Source organism: Schistocerca serialis, chromosome 3 (assembly GCF_023864345.2).
Source record: "Schistocerca serialis cubense isolate TAMUIC-IGC-003099 chromosome 3, iqSchSeri2.2, whole genome shotgun sequence".
Taxonomy (NCBI): domain Eukaryota; kingdom Metazoa; phylum Arthropoda; class Insecta; order Orthoptera; family Acrididae; genus Schistocerca; species Schistocerca serialis.
In genome coordinates this window covers 117468205-117492248 of record NC_064640.1, presented here as the reverse complement: position 1 = coordinate 117492248, position 24044 = coordinate 117468205, and the positions used below count along the sequence as shown (strand labels likewise).

At 42.3% G+C, this 24044-nt stretch overlaps 1 protein-coding gene across 1 annotated transcript in view; it reads right to left on the bottom strand.

The window, feature by feature from the left end:
- LOC126470713 (gamma-aminobutyric acid type B receptor subunit 2) overlaps window positions 1–24044 on the bottom strand; it is a gene marked incomplete at its 3' end in the record, with an annotated part of 200555 nt that overhangs the window by 48131 nt on the left and 128380 nt on the right. The window contains exons 7-9 of the mRNA XM_050098714.1: window positions 20026–20266; window positions 19687–19809; window positions 12621–12731 (exon numbers count right to left, since the gene is read on the bottom strand). Coding sequence (XP_049954671.1) covers window positions 12621–12731; window positions 19687–19809; window positions 20026–20266 — 475 coding nt within the window. The remainder of the gene's footprint in view (window positions 1–12620; window positions 12732–19686; window positions 19810–20025; window positions 20267–24044) is intronic.

Genomic DNA, 24044 nt, shown 5'->3' with positions numbered 1-24044 from the left:
ACACCGCCATGTTACACGCTACAATTCGGAGCCCTCTAGCGCCACAGGGCTGCAGATATATAGACACGAAGAATGACGTAAAATGTTAATAACGTTTGTCTCATGTAAAAAGCTTTAAGAGTTTTTACGTAAAAATTATAGACCTATTGCGTTGACGTTCGTCTGTTGTAGAGTTATGAAAAGTGTTTTAAGCTCACGCATTATGACATTTTTAGAGAACGAAATATCTTGTGTAAAAATGAACAAAGGTTTCGTGAGTAGATATCTTTCGAAACTCTGTTCGCTCTGTTCGTCTGCTAGACTTAGTGCACCGTAAGCAACGGCGTCCAGCGTATTGCAGTGTTTCTGGACTTCTAGAATGTATTCGATACAGTTCTACGGTGTCGTTTAGTGGACAAAATACGAGCTTACGGAGTACAGGGTCACATCTTTTTATTGAATTCATGACTTATTGTTGTTTATTAACTCTTGAAATGATCTGCTAGATGACGCTGTAGCTCCGTGAGGCTGTTTCCAAACGATGTCGCTGACTGTAGGAAAGTTGCAACGCCAGAAAAAATGGTTCAAATGGTTCTGAGCACTATGGGACTTAAGAGCTGTGGTCATCAGTCCCCTAGAACTTAGAACTACTTAAACCTAACTAACCTAAGGACATCACACACATCCATGCCCATGGCAGGATTCGAACCTGCGACCGTAGCAGTCGCACGGTTCCGGACTGCGCGCCTAGAACCGCGAGACCACCGCGGCCGGCGCAACGCCAGAAGACTAGAGATATGCATGAAGACCTGTACAGGATCGACGATGGGTGTAGCTACTGGCAATTGATACTGCTGTTCGATTACACTATTGGTAATAAATCACTGCAAACAGTAGGTACTGTAAATTACCTAGGAGTACCCGCACGGACCATCCTAAAGTGGAATAAGCACCCAAAAATATTTGACAAGCAGATTCCAGGATGACATTTATTTGGGGAATAGAATGGAAATACAATTAATCCACGAAAGAATTGGCTTGCACTTGTACGACCAATTCTTGAGTATTACCCATCAGTTTGGGACCACTATCAAGTTGGATTAATAGAAGAGATAAAGGAGATCTAATGAAGAATGTAGACGCAGAGGTAGCGGTTGTCATCCCGAGACTGCATATTATATCCTACGCCACTCCAAATGATTACTCTTCGTGTTTCTGAACTACTGTGTTAACTGCGCAGGTGGCCTGATTGCGGGAACAGCGTATGGCATTGTTGGCAGAGAGACCCTTAGGGGTAGGTTCAGCCGCTTAATTGGAAAAGCCACCAACTCTCCTCCCCTTTCCGGCCAAATATTGGCTATGAAACTTGAGCGCCACCGCAGAAGTGTGCGTTAGCGATTTCGACTACGTGGGCGAGTATCACGGTAGTGTATCGGTCCGTGAGCGACATCGCACGGCACCTGTTTGTTCCACAAAGCCGGGTGCGAAAATGCGATTTTTCAGGGAGTCATATCTCGGGTTCTATTGATCACAGAGATGAGAGGTCAAGTATTATTGATAGCCCTTGGCCTAGCGACCATTTATATACCTGTCGGAAGAACTGTCATACTGTGGTTTCCTGCAGTATAGGGTCAAAATTTAAGCATTACACAACTCCTCCACCCCAGGAAAATTAAGCAACTCGGTTATTTGTTTTGTATTATTTGTAGCCTGGAGAGGGCCTTAGGCAGCATATAAAACCATCATTTGTTCATGGTTCCCGAGAAAACACCGAAAACTCATGATTTTTGAGTACCAAAGGTACCAATTGTGGAGATGGCCACTTCTATAATTTCTATTCCTGGTAAATCGTCGAAATTTTTACCATTTGTTCCTAAGATGATATTCTCGGGTAACTTCCAAACTTTTTCCGGCATCAATAACCATTACCGAGATACAGAGGTTCAAATTTACCGCACTTGTGCAGAAAACCGCAAAAACAGGTTTATAGCCTGTTTGCATCGTGAGCCTAAATTATCTAAATAACTAACCATTGCAAAGGGCTCAAATTTTAACTGGGCATTCTCTAAACATTCATCTAGAAACGCCATTTCTCTGTTTTCGAAAATCTGTATCTGGTACCACGACGCGCCCCAAAAAGCATGATTTTAGGGTACCAAAAGTATAAATTGTGGGTATGGCCACTTGTATAATTTTTATTAATGGCAACTCGTCAAAATCGTTACCAAACGTTATTAAGTTGATGCTCTGGGGGCATGATGAAACTTTTCTCCATATCGTTATCCATTACTGAGGTCCAGAGGTTCAAAATTGCCGTACTTATCCTCGTAAAATATACAAGCAATATCCGTCTGAAGCGTAAATCTAGTTGTAAATGATATAGTGAACACATGGAAAGGGTTCTAGCGTCGCCGTAAGGGTCCTGATGTCACTAAGCTATGTTTTCAGTCAGTATTTTTTCGCCATAAAACTTTATGACCGCTGTCTCTGTATAATGGGCACTTCACACCTATAAAAATATGCCCAAAGTAGTACTGCAGAGCAAAAAATGGGCTAAAAAGGTCTCAACATGCCTGAAAAGAACTTAAAATTACTGCAAAAAATATGTAAAACTGAAAAGACTGCAAATCCAATAAAATATATCGAATAACATTTTTACTCTTTTACGTTAGAAAGCATAAGCCGAGTGTTTCCGAGGATTGGGATCGTTGAGGAAACTATGCGGAAAATGTGTAAAGCAAATGATTTTCTGTTGACCTTACGTTAAGCATTCTTAGTTTATACACTGAAGCGCCAAAGAAATTGGTTTAGGCATACGCATTGACGTACAGAGATCTGTAAACAGGGAGAATTCGGCGCTGCGGTCGGCAACGCCTATATAAGGCAACTAGTGTCTGGCGCATTTGTTAGATCGATTACTGCTGCTACTATAGCAGGTTATCAAGATTTAAATGAGTTTGAACGTGGTGTCATAGTTGGCGTATGAGCAATGGGACACACTATCTCCGAGGTCGCGATGAAGTGGGGATTTTCCCGTACAACCATTTCACGAGTGCACCGTGAATATTAGGAATCCGGTATAAAACCAAATCTCCGACATCACTGCGGCCGGAAAAAGATCCTGCATGAACGGGACTAACGACGACTGAAGAGAATCGATCAACGTGACAGAAGTGCAATCCTTCCTCAAATATCTGCAGATTTCAATGCTGGGCCATCAACAAGTGTCAGCGTGCGAATCATTCAACGAAACATCATCGATATGGGCTTTCGGAGCCGAAGGCCCACTCGTGTATCCTTGATGACTGCACGACACGAAGCTTTACGCTTCACCTGGGCTCCTCAACACCTACATTGGACTGTTGATGACTGGAAACATGTTGCCTGGTCGGACGAGTCTCGTTTCAAATTGTATCGAGTGGATGGACGTGTACGGGTATAGAGACAACCTCATGAATCCATGGTGTGGGCCGTGTGCAGTCGGAGTGATATGACACCCCTGATACGTCTAGATACGACATAAGGTAAGCATCTTGTCTGATCACCTGCATCCATTTATGTCCACTGTGCATTCCAACGGACTTGGCGAACTCCAGCAGGACAATGTGACACCCCACACGTCCAGAATTGTTACAGATTGGCTCCAGGAGTACTCTGCTGAGATTAAACACTTCCGCTGGCCACAGAATTCCCCAGACATGAATATTATTGAGCATATATGGGATGCCTTGCAACGTGCTGTTCAGAAGAGATCTCCACCTCCTAGTCTCTTACGGATTTATGAACAGCCCTTCAGGATTCATCGTGTCAATTCCCTCCAGCACTACTTCAGACGTTAGTCGGTTCCATGCCACGTCGTGTTGCGGCACTTCTGCGTGCTCGCGGGGCCCTACTCGATATTAGGCAGGTGTACCAGTTTCTTTGGCTTTTTAATGTATGTGTCAAAGTATATAAATGTGTCATAGTATACGATTAAACTGTCAAAACTTTACTGACCTATGGAATTCGCTTTGTATCGTATAAGTAGCACATCCTGCTATACAGGTCAGAGAATGGAGTCACCGGAAAAATGCTCCTGTCGGAGAACAAAAAAAGCGAATATATTTCTCTTTAAAAGACTGTTGTAGATGAGTTGGGAATCAGCAGCATCAATCCTCATTCTGCCTTCATCATCAAAAATTTTGGCATGTGAACATATTCGCTCTTTCTGGTGCTGAAAGAGAATAGCAGAGAGACAGTGGCGGTGTAAGAGGGATGAGAAAGTGCCTGTGAGAGAGAAAGAGAGAAGAGATATTGATTATCAGTGACAGTAAAAGAGAAAGAGAGATGGAGGGAGGTAGAAGCAGTGAAAGCAAAACACAGAGGAGATAGCGGGAATGAGAAATATAGGTGAGTGGAGATCATATATAAGTTTGGGGGGCTGGACCCTCCCAGACTTGCGAACTTAAACATTTAGGTATTTTGAACCGAAATTTTAGACACGTGGGTAGAGGGGAGAAAGTAAGTCGGACCGCCCCGAATTTTTGAGGTATGGTGGAGACAGTGTCTGCGGGAAAGAAAGACAAAAGGAGGCAGTGTAAGTGAGAGAGGAGAGAGTGGCAATGGGATACACTGTAAATCAATGGGAGAAAAAAGGGGTCAGTGGAAGAGAGATAGATAGAGACAGTGGCTGTGAGGGGGACATGCTGCGTATGAAGGCTTAACTACAAAGAGAGATTGGGTAAAAGATTTTAGAATGTTCTGTTTTAAAAGAGCTCGAATATCTTTATTTGCTAAAATATTTGGTGAGAAGGCAGCATGAGGATTGAGCCAGTCGGTTCCCCATTTTTCTGTCAGAGTTGTTTAAAGAGGGACATATTCGTCGTTTTCGTACCCCGACAGGAGCAATTTTCCGATGATTTAACACATAAGCGGCTATCAGTGTAAGAGAGACTGAAGCAGGGCTCATTGAAACACAGTAGGTCGCCAGTCGGCATATCAGCAACAGTGTTCATCTGCCTACTGCAGTATGATGTGTTTGTGGTTTCTGGAGATGCTACTTGATGTACTGGTTTCAATGCCACCAGCAGGCGGCACCGAACCTTCGAAGAAGATAGGTCCACATCCTTTTCAGTGTATCTCTTTCGAACCACCACTGCGGACGAAGCATTATGGTGCATTACGGCCAGTTATATAATATGACGGTAATAATGTTCTTTGCTCTTGTATCGTGATCCCATGTCCGATTTGTGCTACATGCAGCATTCTTCTGTCCATTGGGTCACATACACATATCACTGACGTAGCTGCATGGCCAGCACGAGTCGAAGTGTTATTGTAAGACAAATGCATGTTGCGGAGATCCACCCACGTGCTGGTATTGAACCTTTTTGACGTCGACGAAGCATACTGGCTTTTCACGTTTTCATTTCGACTGAGCTTTGCATAATGGTAACCTTTCCACACACACGAGAGAAAATGCTACTGAGCCTAAGGGTACGCCATCTGTCTGTAGTCTTAATAACTCATTTATGGTGTAATGTTCTGCACATCCTCTGAGTTACGATACAACAGTGACCATTCTTTGGGCGTTTTAATTTTCACTAACGTTAGTGTATCAGGAAGCATACATAGATATTTTCAATTATTGGGTCGCTGGGGCCTATCGACACGGAACGCCGGCTTTGAACTGTCGGACTGTTGTATTGTGCGACGTCAAACGTGCAAAAACTGTGATAGAACAGAATACTGATAAGATTTATTTCGCTTTTATGTTTTTCTTTTTTCGAATGTAGGTTATGATGACAGACTTATCTCCAGCATAGCTCGAGGTTTCCATTTGGGTGTGAGTTGGCAAAGTCAACGTATAAAATGTCATGAGAATAACTATCATTCTTGTTATGGTGTGTATTTTACACGTTTTCGATTGCGATGAGTAACTTATGGAGGCCTCGTCTCCTACATTCCAAACTTTACAGAAGCTCTCCTGCGAACTTCCAGAACTAGTACTCCTGAAAGAAAGGATATTGCGCAGAAATGACTAAGCCACAGCCTGGGGGATGTTTCCAGAATGAGATTTTCATTCTGCAGCCGAGAATGCGCCGATATGAAACTTTCTGGCAGGTTGAAACTGTGTCCTGTACGTGTCCCTTCACGTTTCCACTTCACTATCACATCGTAAACAGTGGACCTAGGGATGTTTAGGAGTGCGGAAATCTCGCGTAAAGACGTGTGACACAAGTGACACATAATCACCTGACCACGTCGAAGTCATCCGCAGCTCGTGGTCTAGCAGTAGCCGGCACGGTAGCTCAGCGAGTTCGGTCAGAGGGTTTAGTTACCCTCTGTAGCAAAAAACTGAGTGAACAGATCAACGAACGACCTGAACTAGTGTCCTCGGACGCCCACCATGAACAAAGTCAACGAACGATAGAACAAAATGAGAAAAAAAAGGTGCTAGCGTTGCTGACTCCAGATGACGGGGTACTGGGTTCGATTCCCGGCCGGGTTTGGGATTTTCTCTGCCCGGGGACTGGGTGTTTGTGTTGTCCTTATCGTTTCATCATCATCATCATCATTTGTGAGAGTGACTAGATTGGACTGTGAAAAGAAAATGGACTGTGAAAAAATTGGGACTTCGTACGGGTGCTGATGACCGCGCAGTTGAGCGCCCTACGAACCCAACATCATCATCATCACGTTCGAAATCCGCGACTTCCGCGGAGCGCTCCATTCTACTCTCTCACGATGTCTGATGACTACTGAGGTCGCTGATATGGAGTACCTGGTAGCAGATGGCAACCTAATATGACAAACATAGGTTTTTGAGGATGTCCGGATACCTTTGATCACATAGTGTACAATCTGCGTGGCACCAAAGGCAAAACGTGTCCACATGTAGCATGTTTTGTAAATACAGTTAACAGCAGTTTCCGGTAAGAAAAACGTGTATTTTGGATTTTTCGGGTGTTTGGTCATACGTGAAATCTCAGGTCCACAGTAACCCGTATAATGGAAAGTTTTCTGTGTACAATTAAAATTGTTATTCGCCGGTATAATAACACGCGCATGGTAACAAAGGATGTTATGGCCAACTATAGTGAAAGAGCGAATGCGGAAGCTTCGTCGGCGACTGTGTGGGTTAATCCCTCGCTAACTAATGGCGAGCAGTGAGTCGAGCTCCTCTGTGCTATTGGCTATGCGCGAGGGAGTGAGCCGTTGACGCGCACCTAGAGCGCGCCGCGGCCGCGTCGGCTGGTTGGCTGGCGGCGACCGTTGACCCGCGGCAAGTCGTCGCGCCTTTCCCGCGTCTGTCAGGCTGTCACTTTCTTGCGCTCCATTGTTCCGGCCGCTGGAGGCGCGCGCTTTCTCCCTATGCCCGAGGACGCCGTCCGCCGCTTCCACTCCTCGAAAATCTGGATTACTAACGCGTGAAATCGCCGAAACTTGCTGGGTGTGGAACAGCGGCAGATTGGAAACAGTTTTTTGATAATCAATCATGTAATGAAGGCTTTGAAGGCCGGCGTCTGCTTTGTTTTAAACTTCCCCATTAAGAGACAGTAATCGATGTCGAAGACTTTTCACTAATGTTTCATCCCCATCCCTGTCTCCGAGGAACATTTTCGTAGATGACACATGGTAGCTGTGTAGAAAGTTCAGGGTCCTCCCGTGTGGAGGGGATAGTAATAGGAATTCTTGGCGTAGAGAAGCAACTGAAAGAGTTGAAAACAAATAAGGCGCTGGGTCCGGATGGAAGCCCAGTTCGGTTTTACAAAGAGTACCTGAGTCTAAACAAGGCCCCGGGAGTAGACAACATTCCATTAGAACTTCTGACGGCCTTGGCAGAGACAGTCATGACAAAACTCTACCATCTGGTGAGCAAGATTTATGAGACAGGCGAAATATCCCCAGACTTCAAGAAGAATATAATAATTCCAATCCCAAAGAAAGCAGGTGTTCACAGATGTGAGAATTACCGAACTATCAGTTTAATAAGTACAGCTGCAAAATACTAACGCGAATTCTTTACAGACGAATGGAAAAACTGATAGAAGTCGACCTTACGCCTTATCTTAGAGGAAAGATTAAGGAAAGGCAAGCCTACCTTTCTAGCATTTGTAGACTTCGAGAAAGCTTTTGACAATGTTGACTGGAATACTCTCTTTCAAACTCTAAAGGTGGCAGGGGTAAAATACAGGGAGCGAAAAGCTATTTACAATTTGTACAGGAACGAGATGGCAGTTATAGGAGTCTAGGGGTATGAAAGGGAAGCAGTGGTTGGGAAGGGAGTGAGACAGGGTTGTAGCCTCTCCCCGATGTTATTCAATCTGTATATTGAGCAAGCAGTAAAGGAAACAAAAAAAAAAAAAAATTCGGAGTAGGTATTAAAATCCATGGAGAAGAAATAAAAACTTTGAGGTTCGCCGATGACATTGTAATTTTGTCAGAGACAGCAAAGGACTTGGAAGAGCAGTCGAACGGAATGGACAGTGTCTTGAAAGGAGGATATAAGATGAACATCAACAGAAGCAAAACGAGGATCATGGAATATAGTCGAATTAAGTCGGGTGATGCTGAGGGAATTAGATTAGGAAATGAGACGCTTAAAGTAGTAAATGAGTTTTGCTATTTGGGGAGCAAAATAACTGATGATGGTAGAAGTAGAGAGGATATAAAATGTGGACTGGCAATGGCAAGGAAAGCGTTTCTGAAGGAGAGGAATTTGTTAACACCGAGTATAGATTTAAGTGTCAGGAAGTCGTTTCTGAAAGCATTTGTATGGAGTCTAGCCATGCATGGAAGTGAAACATGGACGATAAATAGTTTGGACAGGAAGAGAATAGAAGCTTTCGAAATGTGGTGCTACAGAAGAATGCTGAAGATTAGATGGGTAGATCACGTAACTGATGAGGAGGTATTGAATAGAATAGGGGAGAAGAGGAGTTTGTGGCACAACTTGACAAGAAGAAGGGACCGGTTGGTAGGGCATGTTCTGAGGCATCAAGGGATCACAAATTTAGCATTGGAGGGCAGCGTGGAGGGTAAAAATCGTATAGGGAGACCAAGAGATGAATACATTAAGCAGATTCAGAAGGATGTAGGTTGCAGTAAGTACTGGGAAATGAAGAAGCTTGCATAGGATAGAGTAGCATGGAGAGCTGCATCAAACCAGTCTCAGGAGTGAAGACCACAACAACAACAACTCTACGTCACTAGCCCCTTACTTAACTCGCACGTATCGCGAATCTCTCTACCAGCGCAAAGTCCCAAGCGACATCTACATAGCGATGTGCATGCCTACTCTGCCGTTCACACTGAAGTGCATGTCAGAGGGTTCTTCAAACCACCTTCAAACTATTTCTCTATCGTTCCACTCTAAAACTGCGTGGAAAAGTGAACAGTTCAGGTTTTCTGTACGAGCTCTGATATCTCTTATTGTATTCCTTCCTGCGCAGGCTAGCGACAATAAAATGATCAAGAGAAGAAATTAGTGACTGAAATGTCATGAAAAGATTTCGCCGGAACTAGAAACGACTTTGTTTTAATGTTTAACACCCGAGTTCGCTTATCATATCCGTGACTTTCTCCCCTATTTCGCGATAATACAAAACGAGCTGCTTCCTTTGGACTTTTTCGACGTCTTCCGTCAATCCTGTCTGGTAAGGATCCTATGCACCCCATCTTGCTCTAGCAGAGGACGCACAGGCGTAGTGTAGACAGACTCTTTAGTATGGGCCCGCAAAATAACAGACGAATATCCTTAACATCGGTTTGCTGCAGAATTCTTGAACATATTCTCAGTTGGAATTTAAGAATTCTTGAGACGGAAAAGCTTCTATCCACAAGTCACCACGGTTTTAGAAAGCATCGCTCGTACGAAACTCAGATTGCCCTTTTCTCACATGATATCGTGCAAGGTATGGGTGAAGCCCAACAGGCAAATTTCATATTTCTAGATATTCGGCAAGCGTTTGACACGCTATCCCACTGCCAAGGAACGAATATACAGAATATGTTCCCAGATATGTGTGTGGCTTGAAGAATTATGAAGTAACACAATGCAGTAGGTTTTCCTCGACAATGAATGTTCATCAGAGACAAGGGTATCGTCAGGAGTGCACTGGCGAGTGTGATAGGACGGCTATTATTTTCTATTTACATAAATAATTTGGCGGACAAGGAGGACAGCAATATGTGGTTGTTTGCTGATGATGCTGTGGTGTACGGGAAGGAGTCGGAAGTGACTGACTGTAGGATGATACAAGATGACTTAGGCAAAATTTCTACGAGGCTCACTCCAAAAGAAATGCACACTATTTTTGTAAAAATGCAGTTTTCATTCTGCATGTGTGGAAGTTTTACAGTGTGTAGATACATCCTTCCCGCTTGTTTTCAAACTTAGTTCAACCTGTTCCACTGAGTGGCTCCGTCACAGAATGTCTTCAAGATGGCTGCTACACTTGACGTTCGTCAGAAGCAACGTGCTGTCAAAGAATTCCTGTGCTGTGAAAACGAGACAGTGGGAAACACCCACAAGAGGTTGAAAAAGATGTGTGGAGATGCTGCTGTCGATCGCAGTACAGTTAATCGGTGGGAAAGCAGGTTACGTGATGAAAGCGGGCACGGCAATATTGAGGATTGTCCTCGCAGCGGCAGGCCTCGTACTGCACACACTCCAGACAATGTGCACAGAGTTAACGAATTGGTGACTGCTGACAGACGCATCACAGTGAAGGAATTGTCACGCTAGTTGGGATTTGGGAAGGAAGTGTTTCCAGAATACTGAAAGTGTTGTCGTTAAAAAAGGTTTGTGGCAGGTGGGTTCCCAGGATGTTGACAGTGGCTCACAAAGATACAAGAAAAATGGTAAGCAGCGAACTTTTGGAACAGTACGAAAATGGTGGAGATGAATGTCTTGGAAGAATTGTGACAGGTGATGAAACATGGCTCCATCATTTTTCACCAGAGACAAAGAAGCAATCAGTGGAGTGGCATCATGCAAATTCACCCAAGAAAAAAAAATCAAAACACACCTTCTGCTACGGTGTTTATAGATTCCGAAGGACTCTTGCTTGAGGACATCATGCCAAGTGGAACCACCATAAATTCTGATGCAAACTTCAAGCTCGACTGAGTCGTGTTCGACCACATCGGCAAAAGCCGGATGTTTTGCTGTTGCACGACAATGCACGGCCACATGTCAGTCAAAAAACCATGGAAGCCATCACAAAACTCGGATTGACAACACTGAAACACCCGACTTACAGTCCTGACCTGGCTCCATGTGACTATCAACTCTTTGGGAAACTGAAAGGGTCTCTTCGTGGAACAAGGTTTGAAGATGATGACTCTCTTGTGCACGCTGCCAAACAGTGGCTCCAACAGGTTGGTCCAGAATTTTACCGTGCGGGTATACACGCGCTGGTTCCAAGATGGCGTAAGGCAGTTGAGGGGGATGGAAATTATGTGGAGAAATGAAAATATTGTTCCTAAAGGATGTATCTACACACTGTAAAACTTTCAAACATGTAGAATAAAAGATGGACTTTTTAAAAAAATAGTGTGCATTTCTTTTGGAATGACCCTCGTAGTTGCTGTGATGAATGGCAGCTTGACCTAAGTGCAGAAAAATCTAAGCTAATGCGGATAAGTAATAAAAACAATCCAGTAATGTTCAAACAGAGCATTAGCAGTGTGCTGCTTGACACAATCACGTCGATTAAATATCTAGGCGGAACGTTGCAGAGCGATATGGTTTGGAACGAGCATGTAAGTACGGTGGTAGGAAAGGCGAATGATTGACTTCGGTTTCTGGGAGAGGTTTGGGAAAGTGTGGTTCATCTGCAAAGGCGACCGCGTATTGAACGATAGTGTGATCCATACTTGAGTACTGCTCGAGTGTTTGGGATCCGCACCAGGTCGGATTGCAGGAAGACATCAAAGTAATTCTGCGGCGTGCTGTTACATTTGTTACCGATACGTTTGATCAGCACGCAAGTATTACTGAGATGCTTCGTGAACTCAAATGGGAATCCCTGGAGCCCTGGAGGGAAGACGACGTCTCTTACGCGAAACGCTAAAAAAAAAAAAAAAAAAAAAAAAAAAAAAAAAAAAAAAAAAAAAAAAAAAACCAGCACTTTCAGTTGACTGCAGAACGATTCTACTGCCGCCAACGAACATTTCGCGTAAGGATCACAAATACAAGAGAATTAGGGCTAGAACGGAAGCAGACAGGCAATCGTTTTTGCCTCGCCATATTTACGAGTGGAATAGGAAAGGAAGTGACTAGTGGTGGTACAAGGCCGCTTGCGGATTATCTATGTAGATGTAGACGTGGTATAGAGGGCGCTACGAGGAATGATAAATATAATATTTATTGGATTGGATACCGTGTAACTGGAATTCTGTACAGACAAAGTGATGGGCAAGTACTTATTCACAAGCTCGACAGGTCGTCTGCATCCTGACATCAGTGGATGACGGAGGAAAACGGAAGCACAGGGCGACCCTTCACCCTAGAAACGCACATGACTATGTTAGCCTCATAGTTCCATTAACACTGGGGACAATGAAGGAATTGAAACTGTTTCGTTTGTGATTAAAGTAATAACTTAGAACAACAACAACAACGAGTATTTCAATGAAGTTTTAAGTGTACTTACCATTAGAAGACCTTTGTAAGCGTAAATCGAGCCAACGAAAACCGTCATTCTTTCGCTCTGACAATATTCGTTTTCCGGAACTATAAGTATATCTTCACTCGACGGGTGCGGCTGCGAATCAAGAAAACAATATGGTTAGTCAAAGTGTACTTTATACTACTTCAACGATACTATCATTTTTTTCTCCACACCTGTTGACAAAACTGCGCACAGAAACGTACTGTCATCTGAAATAAAAGTACGCCAATAAAAACAACTTACATGGAATTTATGATCCTTATACTCAATGAGCGTATAATAATCGGGAAACATCGGTTGAAAAGGCCATTACATTGCAGTCGTCCGTGTAAATATATAGTATGCAGCGAACTCACTCTGGCCAATTTTTTGTATCAACTAGTAACATTTTTGAACGAGGTCGTTTTGTAATAATTGGGGAACATGCTTAGATTCCAGCAAATTTACCACTTCTTGGGTCATTCGGGTTACAGAGTGCAACGACAGAGTGAGTGGTTTCAGTATACTGGAACACACTCAGAAGAAAGGAACAGAGGTCGTCGCGTTCACCAACTAAAGACGTTTAGTGACGTCGTTAAGCAGCTGCATTGACCAGCGCAATATCGCAACTTTCTGTGCAACATGACGTGTCCTCCAAGAGTTCGTTAGGCATAATCTATCAACAATGATAGATGTTTCACTCTTCTCTAGTGAGAAATTGGTATGAGTGTATGCATAATGGTTTTGACCAGCGTTAAGTGACGAAGCTTCATGGTGTTTGGGCGCAGATGATAACCTAAAATCGGTACTGATACACCCTGGGAATAGCGGATACCAGAGGCTCGCTGAGGGATATCTTAACTACGAGTACGGGTGATGTTATGGTATGGCGTATGATCTTTCAAGACATCAGATTGCCTCTGGATATTATACAAGGGACAATTGATAATTCAGTGATGAGTCCAGGAAATCTGGATTCCATAATATTTAGTCCTAAAACATGAAAAAATAGAGACCCATGTTAATACCTACACTTATACAGATTTATTTATTTATTGACGATGTACGTAAAGCAAACAACAGTATTTCATTTGTTTGTAATAAGTATTTTGCTATAATTTTATTTAAAAATTGTTTTCAGAGAAATACTTTCCAGCTAATTTCCTAATTACTACAACACTATTCACTAACTAAATTTATCTACGCACCATGTTAACTACTTAGTAACGAAAGATTCGGTCCTTTCTTTAGTAAATACTGTCACACAGAGCGACAAACTTTACTCAGTTCACAGAGAGGCTGTACACACTACGTCCCTGACTTAGGTAGCTGACGACTACGGCAACAGGAAGAGCATCGGGCCGCAAAGTTGAATAAAAGAAATTGCCAAATTTCGAACACAGTGGAGGTCATCCTAGATGGCATTAATGCTCACGAAAAGAAGAAATGCCCCGACTCTCTAAAGTGATGTGTATGGAGGACGGAAGAAAAGAAGAAAACTTATGATACAACATTCCACCGATGACGAACTTATTAGACTAATAAAGAAGGAAGGTTAGGGCTTAACGTCCCATCGACGGCAGGATCATTGGAGATGAAGGACAAACTCATATTGTGGAAGGAACTCGACCATGCCTTTTCTAAGAAACCATCTCACAATTTGCCTTAAACAATTTAGGAAATCACAGAAAATCTAAATTTGGATACATGGATGTGGCTTTGAAATGCCACACTTTCGAATACGAGTTCAGTGTCTGACCACTACACTGCCTCGCTCATTGAGATTATTAAATACGAAGCGCAGCCTCAGATTTAGAAAGGACAGGGAAGGAAATCGATCCTGATCTTTTCAATGTAACCATCCTGGTGTTCACCGTAATAGATTTACGGAAAACACGGGAAACTAAAATCTGGGTGGGTGGACGGAATTCGGACCACGAATCTCACAAAAACAAGTAAAATCACTTTACTGCATTAACTCTCTCAGTCTGAAGTGTACAAGCCAGTCATCACATTTGTGTGTCAACTACTATATTACTGCTGTATTGTGACACACTGTCCATTGGCAACTCAAGCACGTCCGGTGGGTTGAGTCCTAAAGGAAAGACTACTACGGGAAACCACATGTAAACATTCCCGGATGACAACAACAGTGACAACGGTTTGTTTTCGTGTACAACTCTGGTGGACACTGCAAAGACGAGCTGCGTCTGATAAATATACAGACGACATTTTGTATCGCCACTAGAGGCACGCCGATCACTGCACTACTTCCTTTTGCGTTGTCACGTGCCAGCAAGTGGGTAAAACAATATCCGTCCGCTGGAGCAGTTTTTAGGCAGCTACCGAGCCTTGGAGCCAGCAGTTCCAGCCGCCACACCATCCTGCAAGTTAGGCTTCTGTAAACCACAACAAACAGCCAGCCCTCGACTCCGTGACTCCACCCCTCCGACATTGGCCCCCCGTTGATTATGGACATCAGGACGTGGTACTGTTGGTTTGTTTATGATTTTAGTAGTTTGTGTCCAAAGATTGCCGTCCACGACTTGGTCTGCGTGAATCTAGACTTCTGCTATTAAGCACTCTGCAATGACTGAAGTCTGTCGCGAAAATATTTACTTCAGCTGTTACTGTAGTAGACACGAACTCTCAGAGACAATTATTCAGTATCAGTTATCGATGAAGAAGATCACTTATTTGTGTTCAGCTAATTTGCTGCACCCGTAGATGTTAGTTGTGAATAATTAATTTTATGTTCATTAAAATAGCTTATGGTTTTATCTCTACCCGGGAATCTTCTCTGGTGATATGAACACCCGTCCGATCACCACAGTTACCGAGGACGTCCTTTGCAGTTTCGTTGAAGGCAGTCAGTGGCCAAACGATCCGTCGAGAGGTGACGGAACTTTTTTTTATGATGTTGTCACTGATGTGCAAAGCAGTGTACGGAGGCTTTATTGAGTAATTGGTAACGGCATTCACATGTCCTTCTGTGAGCTTCAGGGAAGCTTGATGTATCTGACTGTGTGGTAACGACAGTGAATTTCGATGGAGGTCGTGCGATGCTCTATAACTGGTTTTCTTGGCTTGATCTCCGAGAGCCTATGAAAATATTTTAGAAAATAAGACATTTGTGACACTATGTTAAAATTGTAGAATCGAACCTTTTGTATATCAGCCTGATAATCCTTCTTTCCAAGAAAGATATATCTGCAAGGGGGTTCGAAGAAATCAACTAGGTTTGCTAAACTGGTCTGCTAAAACCCACGACGTAAACCACACTGTGAAACTGTGGATTGATCAGGAGCGTCGGTTACGTGTCATTTCAGATTGGTAGGAAACCTGTCTGCAACAATTCATCACCCATGCGGAGTAATGGAAACAAATTCTGCCAACAGAACTTAGCTGAAGGCCTTTCCTGAAGAACAAAACTGTAATAGTAGCGTAAGAAGTCCTACTAGCTTTTAGTTGCACATCTGACGTATTTAAGACGTACGTTGATTGATGACGTGCAACTTGTTGACCTCGTACACACAGGATGGAACACAATGATGTTTTAAAATTGTAGGAGACTGTAGGGGATGAAATTTGGAACTTCTGATAAAAGGAACCTATAGCTGGAAATGTGAAATAAAGTTTCTACAGCACTATGCACTAGGTAGGTTAAATGTAACACCACACCAGACTGCTATAGTTTGGAAAACTTTTATTGAAAAAGCGGGAAGAGTCCAATCAAATACTATAAACCGAATAAGTGGCTACTCTACTTTCGAATAAATATTCAATGTGACGACGACCAACATCGTTACAAAATGTTCAATGACGAAACAAGTTTTGTCTGATCCTTTAGAAGATTCTGCGCTCCCCTCTGATTGTATCAAATGCCGTAAAGATGCGCTCAATAAGCTCAGTTACTGATCGTACTGGTGCTGAGTACACGAGGGACTTTAGGCAACATCAGGAGTAAAAGTCATGAGGGATGAGTTCAGGGGAGTGTACAGTCCAAGGTACTGGTAACATGTGTGGTCCAGTTAGGTGATCTCCAAGACTTCCAGCTGAAATATTCGCTGAGAATCTCACCTGGTAACTTCTCGTACTTGGGATGTCTGGCTGCTCTAATTGGAATTCACGGTGCGATTTTCACTCATGAGAAATCGAATTAGACACATCTACTATGTAGCATGCGGCATCCTCTTATGCCCTGACGATTGTAGCGACGCAAGTTACCTTTAATTCCACGAGACGAGAAACGAGTCGAGGAGCCAGCATTATGCTTATCGACTCAGGTACAGTCGTCTATTTAGCGCATCTTGCTCAAAATCGAGTCCAAGGCAAGCACAAATCTCTTGATGATGCTACGCTAAGGACAACACGCACACCCATGCCGGCGGGAGGACTTGAACCTCCGAGGGCAGGGGAGGTGGGGGGGGGGGGGGGGGGGGAGGGGGGAGCCGCGCGAACCGTTGCATGGCGCCCTAGACCACACGGCTATTCTGTAATCGATGGGGTGGTGTACTGTCTTGTTTAAGGTGCAGATCGCTGGTGGGGTGCTGTTGGCGAACCGACAGTAGTACGTTATAAGACAGAGGGATTTTGTATCGTTTGTGGGTGGGAGACAATGGTAGACGTACCAGGGACCCCATTTAGTGACCCCAAGTTGGCAGTTGATGGCTGGAGTTCTGACATATTATCTGCGTATCCAGAAATGCTGGCAACTGATGTGTTATGCATGGGGATGATATCAACCTGTACCGCATCAAAAACGGCACTGAAGCTTTGAAACTGGTAGCGACATAATAAAATAAAATCATAAGGACGGCTGTAGGTGTTTTTGTTAGTCACGATAGTAAACGGCTGTCGTCCCAGAGACCTCCTGCTAAAAGGATGGACATACAAAAACTGTTGTAACTGGTCCTTCATGCCCTCGATAGTGGCACTGGGATGGAGTCGACGTCCGAATTGATTCCACGCATATTCTATCGGGGACGTAACTTGAGATCTTGCAGGCCATGGTAGTACCTCAGCTTCAGGCAAACTGATCATAACGACATGTGCCATGTGTGGACGAGCATTGTCCTGTTGAAAAAATAGCACCACGATACTGACTTGACGTGACTTGAAGTTTTACCTGATGGCTCCCGTCACCGTGTGCCAAAAGCAACACCGATATGCCTCTCAACAATATTGGAAGGCTGAGACCTCTCTCCAGGCCACAGCCATAGTGGCCGACGATGGTCCTCCAGGGTAGTACAGGATTCATCGCTGAATACAATCTGACAGCATTCATCAGCAGTGCATACTTCCCGGCTACAGCCGTTTGTGTTGTGGCGGTACCACACTCTACGTGTGGGTCGGTAATTCCCTATTCCGACTGTTGCTAGTCTTCGACCAGTAGTGTGGTATGACTCACAATGTTACAGGGAGGTATCGGAAGACAGATGCAGATGTGAAGGGGTTACGATGTGCGTGGCGCACAATACGGCGGTCCGACCTTGTGGTGGTCGGTGGTGATCAACCGAAAACTTGAAGACCAATATGCCTGCTCTCACGTTCCCATACAGCCCAACTTCGGGCCACTGCCAGATCACAGCTCTACAAATCTAGATACTGTACGACTCCAACAGGCGGCAAAATTGAGACCCACAATGAAGTCCCTTCCAAACACTGTCATGTGCTGATAACGGCCGGCCAGAGTGGCCGAGCGGTTCTAGGCGCTACAGTCTGGAACCTGCGACCGCTACGGTCGCAGGTTCGGATCCTGCCTCGGGCATGGATATGTGTGATGTCCTCAGGTTAGTTAGGTGTAAGTGGTTCTAAGTTCTAGGGGACTGATGACCTCAGCATTTAAGTCCCATAGTGGTCAGAGCCATTTGAACCATTTTGCTGATAACGCTGTCTCACTCGAGTACACGTCATCCACATATTCTTCACAGAGATCACTCAACATCTAACGCTGTTCTCTCCCGTTGTATACCCTACCAGATGTGCTAACAAAACTAAACACTAATGTACTTTGGTGTTCGTTCTACCTGTCACAGAGGATTGCAAGTCTAACCATTTACATACGGACGATGATGTATACAGTGTAGGAAATTACGTTGACATCCTACCATATTTTATGGGTGCTTAAGTTTATTTTGTCAGGCAGTGTATAATCTCAGATACTACTGATCATATTAACGGTGTATGTCATATATAACACCAATGAATGTTAGAATGTTTGGGATCCTCGTCAAGTCGTCCTGAAGAAGCGAGTGAAGAAATTGCTTGTAGTATTATAAGCGGTCTGTTTTAGCAGGTTGACATATAGAAAGTGGCTTGCGATTACGAATCCCACTTCCGGCATGAACGTAGATTTCAAATGTGTCATTACTGCATGTGTGCTGTGTGTTCTGTGCATGTGTGAAGGTTTTAACCGAACTGATAAAGAAAATGAATTGAATCCGTTAAAATTTGTATATGTTCCGTTGTTAAAATAGGTAAAAAAAGCTGACCGAAATCCCAAAAATTAATCGATTGGCTGGATGGCCAGGAAGTCAAATACTAATTATGAATGTTTTAATTCCATTCGAAAGTATTGTGCAAAAGATCGAAGGATGTAAATGTAAATTTCGTTTCTCATGAAACGCTACGGGATGAATTTTGAGAACTAGTACTCATATCTCAGGAAGAACAGTCAAACATCCACGAATATTCCTCATAAGTATCACAAAGACAAGATAAGTGAGATTTGTGTGCGTAGTAGGCGTACATGAATTATCCCCCCCCCCCCCCCCCCCCACACCTCTCTCTTTGGGCTACTTGAAGAGATAAAAAGCAACTACTAATAATTTTGCTAAGTACTCTTCGCGGTTCACTGCACAATGTCTTAAGGAAGATACTTGAAGATACGTTTTTTAATGATAGCTTTTGAAAATTTACAGAACCATGGAGACAAAGATTAACAACGATAGAAGTTGAGTCTTACATTTATAGATAATGTACTGATGTACTAATGTTTTTGAAATTATATCTCATGTTGTGAAAATTAATTTTATTTCCCTGTAGTGATTTCTGAGTTGACACTTACATATGGCTCCATTGTCTTGGTTTCCCTGTAGAATGGGTCAGTCACCTGCCAAGTCGTCATTATTGCCAGGTCGATAACAAGGAGGACACCAACTACCATGAAGAGCTGATAGTCCTTAATAACCTGTACGGAGAATTGACCAGACATTTATGTAATTTGTAGATTGCATGGTTTTAATATAATAATGAACACAGGTTGCACTGTAAAGTCTAATTGTTTATAAAATCCAACATAAGACACTGAGTGCTAGTTGAACTAAGTAAGCTCCATCAAAGACAATATTAATATAGTTAACACTGTATTTAAAAATTATGCTAAGGTGTAGAAATTTTGATTTACCTTCTTGTTGAGCTTCACGTCAGTAAATATTGAATGGACCCTCCAGGTCTTAGAAAACATGGATCCAAATGCCAGTGAAAAACCAGCCATGAGAAGCCACGCTCTCGCTGTACAAATGTATGGAAAAGATTCAACACTGGTTAAGGTGGAGTCCAGTCCCAAAAATATGACACTGCTGTACGTTAACATACATCCAATTATAATCAGGTTGTTTAGATATGGACTCGACATCTTTATATACCTGTTAAAGCAAGGTAAATAGATGAATAAATGGAAATTGTGAAGCGTAGCATGGCTACTACATTATATGCTGTAATATAATATGGTCTTAAATTTGTAGCTGGATACTGGAGAGAAATGGAGACATGGGAACATTTTGAGGTATACGGCAAATGCAAAAGTTACACATTGTCCAACTAATCACTTGTAATTAATTTATATCTCTATGTAAATAAAACAGGGGAAAATAATTTTCTTCATGGATAGTTTGCACATGACATGCTGTCAAAAAACCGACGTCAATGAGCACTAAAATCGATGTATAATAATGCAGTTCAGCTAGCGATGTAATTTCAAGGTGAGTGTCAAAACCAAACGAACCAGATTGTAAATATTGTATTTCTTAGGCCTACAGCAGTTTAAATTATTACAAATGTGATATTGTACTTTACAGAAATAAAAATTTGACCCACAGAAGACGACACACTGGTGTCGAAACATGTCTGGGTAAATATAAAAATAAACTAATTGTGTTTGCATAAGGCTGATTTCCAAAACAACCCAGTTTTCAAATCACAAACACGGAAGCACGAAAAGATGAACTTCAAACCTTAGTAAAATGAGTAAGAGTTAATTTAATACGCAATGAAATTTCCTGCAAGTGGACACCTTTTTATTTCGAGAAAAATGGAAAGAATTGTAGAATAAACAGATTAGACAAAAGGAAATTAGAAGCTGACTGAGGAAAGAACTGAGCATGACGTTTTGAAAACGCGATCGCTTATAAAGATTGCAAACCCAATAGAAATGCACAACCAATATGAAACTCATAAATATTCTGAACAGAGTAATGGAACGAAATGCTGATATTGTGTACTTGTGCATATACGTTGGAGGCAGTTGTGCACAAAGTAGCTAACAATGCAGGAATAAGCAGTAACTTCAGCTCTTGAACGAATTTATTAAACTTAGGCTATTGGAAATTTTCATAAGATTAAGACTGTGAAGCTATAGATATTTGTAATTTTTATGTCTGAATTGCAAAGAAATAATCCTTCTGCCATACATACTGATAACTACTGGAGGCATCACGCCTAGTTTTCATCCTATGTTGCAGACTTAAGCCAATGTTTGAAATTTTACCAAAATTTCCTGCAAACTGCTCAAGAACAGCGTCCTTAGACAATCAGAAACTGATCTTAAATTTCAGGTCGGGAACACAAGATTTATGTAGAGAGATCGCTGGGAAAGCAAACGTGATGAACGCCATGAATGCAGTTTGAACTTTCTACTCGTCACATGTTTTTAATAATCAAAAAGTTTTCAATACTCTGTAGAGTATACACCATTGCTGAACAAGGAAACTATGGCTGGGGTAAATTAGTTGCTGCCATCTCACGTGGAAAATTTCTGTCATTTTGAGGCTTTTATTTACGAATTTGGTAGTCAGTTATTTACTCGTGATGGTTATGTACCATTCGCACTTAGAAACTAGCTGCTTTAATTTCATACTAAAAATTAACGACAGAAAAAGACATAGATTGATAAGCTGGATATCAAGTAATCTAAAGTAATGTTGATTCTATTACGTACAAAATAGTGTTTCAAGTAGGTATGTAGCGTCATCACGGCAACGAGGATAGGACACAATGTATATTTTATGGGTTTAAGCATGATGGACGAAGGCTATATACGTGGAAGTAACCTGGAGATACTGGAACGTTTCAGACTGATTATATAATGGTAAGACAGAAATTTAGGAACCAGATTTTAAACTGTAAGACATTTCCAGGGGGAGGGACAATTTATCGGTTATGAACTGTAGATTAGAACTGAAGAAATTGTAAAAAGGTAGGAAATTAAGGAGACAGGACGTGGATAATTTGAAAGAACCAGTGGTTGTTGAGAGTTGCAGAGCATTGGACAACGTTGGACTGAAAGAGGAGAAAGAATACATTAGAAGACGAATGGGTAGCTTTGAAAGATGAAATAATGACGGCAGCAGAGGATCAAATAGGTAAAAAAACAAGGCCTAATAGAAATACTTTGATGTCACCGGAGATATCGCATTTAAATGGTGAAAGGAGAAAACGTAAAAATGCAGCAAATTAAGCAGGCAAAAATAAATATAGACGTCTAAGAATGAGATTGATAGAAAGTGCCAAATGGCAAAGGCAGAATGACTAGACGACAGTTGCAAGTCTATAGAAACACATATAACTGGGAGAAAGATAGATACCGTTTATAGGAAAATTGAAGAGGCCTTCGGAGAAAAGAGAAGCGGATGTTCGAATATCAAGAGCTCAGATGAAAAACTAAGCAAAGAAGGGAAAGTGCAAAGGTGGAAGGAATATATAAAGAGTCTGTACAAGGGAAATGAATTTGAAGGCAATATTATAACACGGGAACAAGACGTAGATGACGATGAGATATGATACTGTAAGCAGAGTCTGGCAGGTCACTGAAGGCGCTCCGTAGAAACAAGGCCTCTAGAGTAGACGACATTCCAACAGAACTACTGATATCATTGGGGGAACAGGCTATAAGAAAACTATTCCACTTGGAGTGCAAGATGTGTGAGACAGGCAGAATACCGCCAGACTTCAAGAAGATGTAACAATTCCAGTTCCAAAGAAAGCAGGTGCTGATAGATGTGAACGTTACCGAACTATTCGTTTAATAAATCATGGTTACAAATCACTGACACGAATTATTTACAGAAGAATGGAAAACCTGGTAGAAGCCGACCTCGGGGAAGATCAGTTTGGATTCCAGAGAAATTTAGGAACATGTGAGGCAATACTGACTCTACGACTTATCTTAGAAGATAGGTTAAAGAAACGCAAACCTACGCTTATAACATTTGTAGACGTAGGTTAACCTTTTGAGAGTGTTGGCTCTAATACACTCTTTGAAATTCTGAAGGTACCAGAGGTAAAATACAGGGAGCCAAAGGTTATTTACAATTTGTATAGAAACTAGAAGGCAGTTAAACGAAAGCATGAAAGTGAAGAATGGATGAGTAGGGAGCGAGACGGGTTTGTAGCCTACGCACGGTGGTATTCAAACTGTACATTGGGCAAGCAGTAAAGGAAATCAGAGAAAAATCTGGAGAAGGAGTTACAGTTCAGAGAGAAGAAATAAAAAAAATTTGATGTTTGCTGATGATACTGAAATTTTGTGAAGGGGCTTGTAAAGGGCAGTAGAAGGGAATTGACAGTGTCTTCAAAGGAAGTTATAACATGAATATTAACAAAAACAAAATAAGAGTAAAGTAATGTAATTGAATTAAATCTGGAGATACTGAGGGAGTTAGATTAAGAAATGAGACAATAAAAGTGTAGATGAAACTTTCTATTTGGGCAGTAAGATAACTTACTACAACCAAAGTAGAGAGGATATTAAATGTTGTCTGGCAATGGCAAGAAAAACGTTTATGAAAAAGAGAAATTTGTTAACATCGAATACAGATTTACGTGTTAGGGCGCCTTTTCTGAAGGTATTTGTCTAGAATGTAGTCTTGTATGGAACTGAAACGTGGACGATAAACAATTCAGACAAGAAGAGAATTGAAGCTTTCGAAATATGGCGCTACAGAAGAATGCTGAAGTTTAGATGGATAGATCACGTAAGTAATGAGGAAGTACTGAAAAGAATTGGGGAGAGAAGAAATTTATGGTACTGCTTGACTAAAAGAAGGAAACGGTCGACATGATACATTCTGAGACATCAAGGGACCACCAGTTTAGTATTGGAAGGAAATGGATAGGATTAAAATGGTGGAGAGAGACCAAGAGATG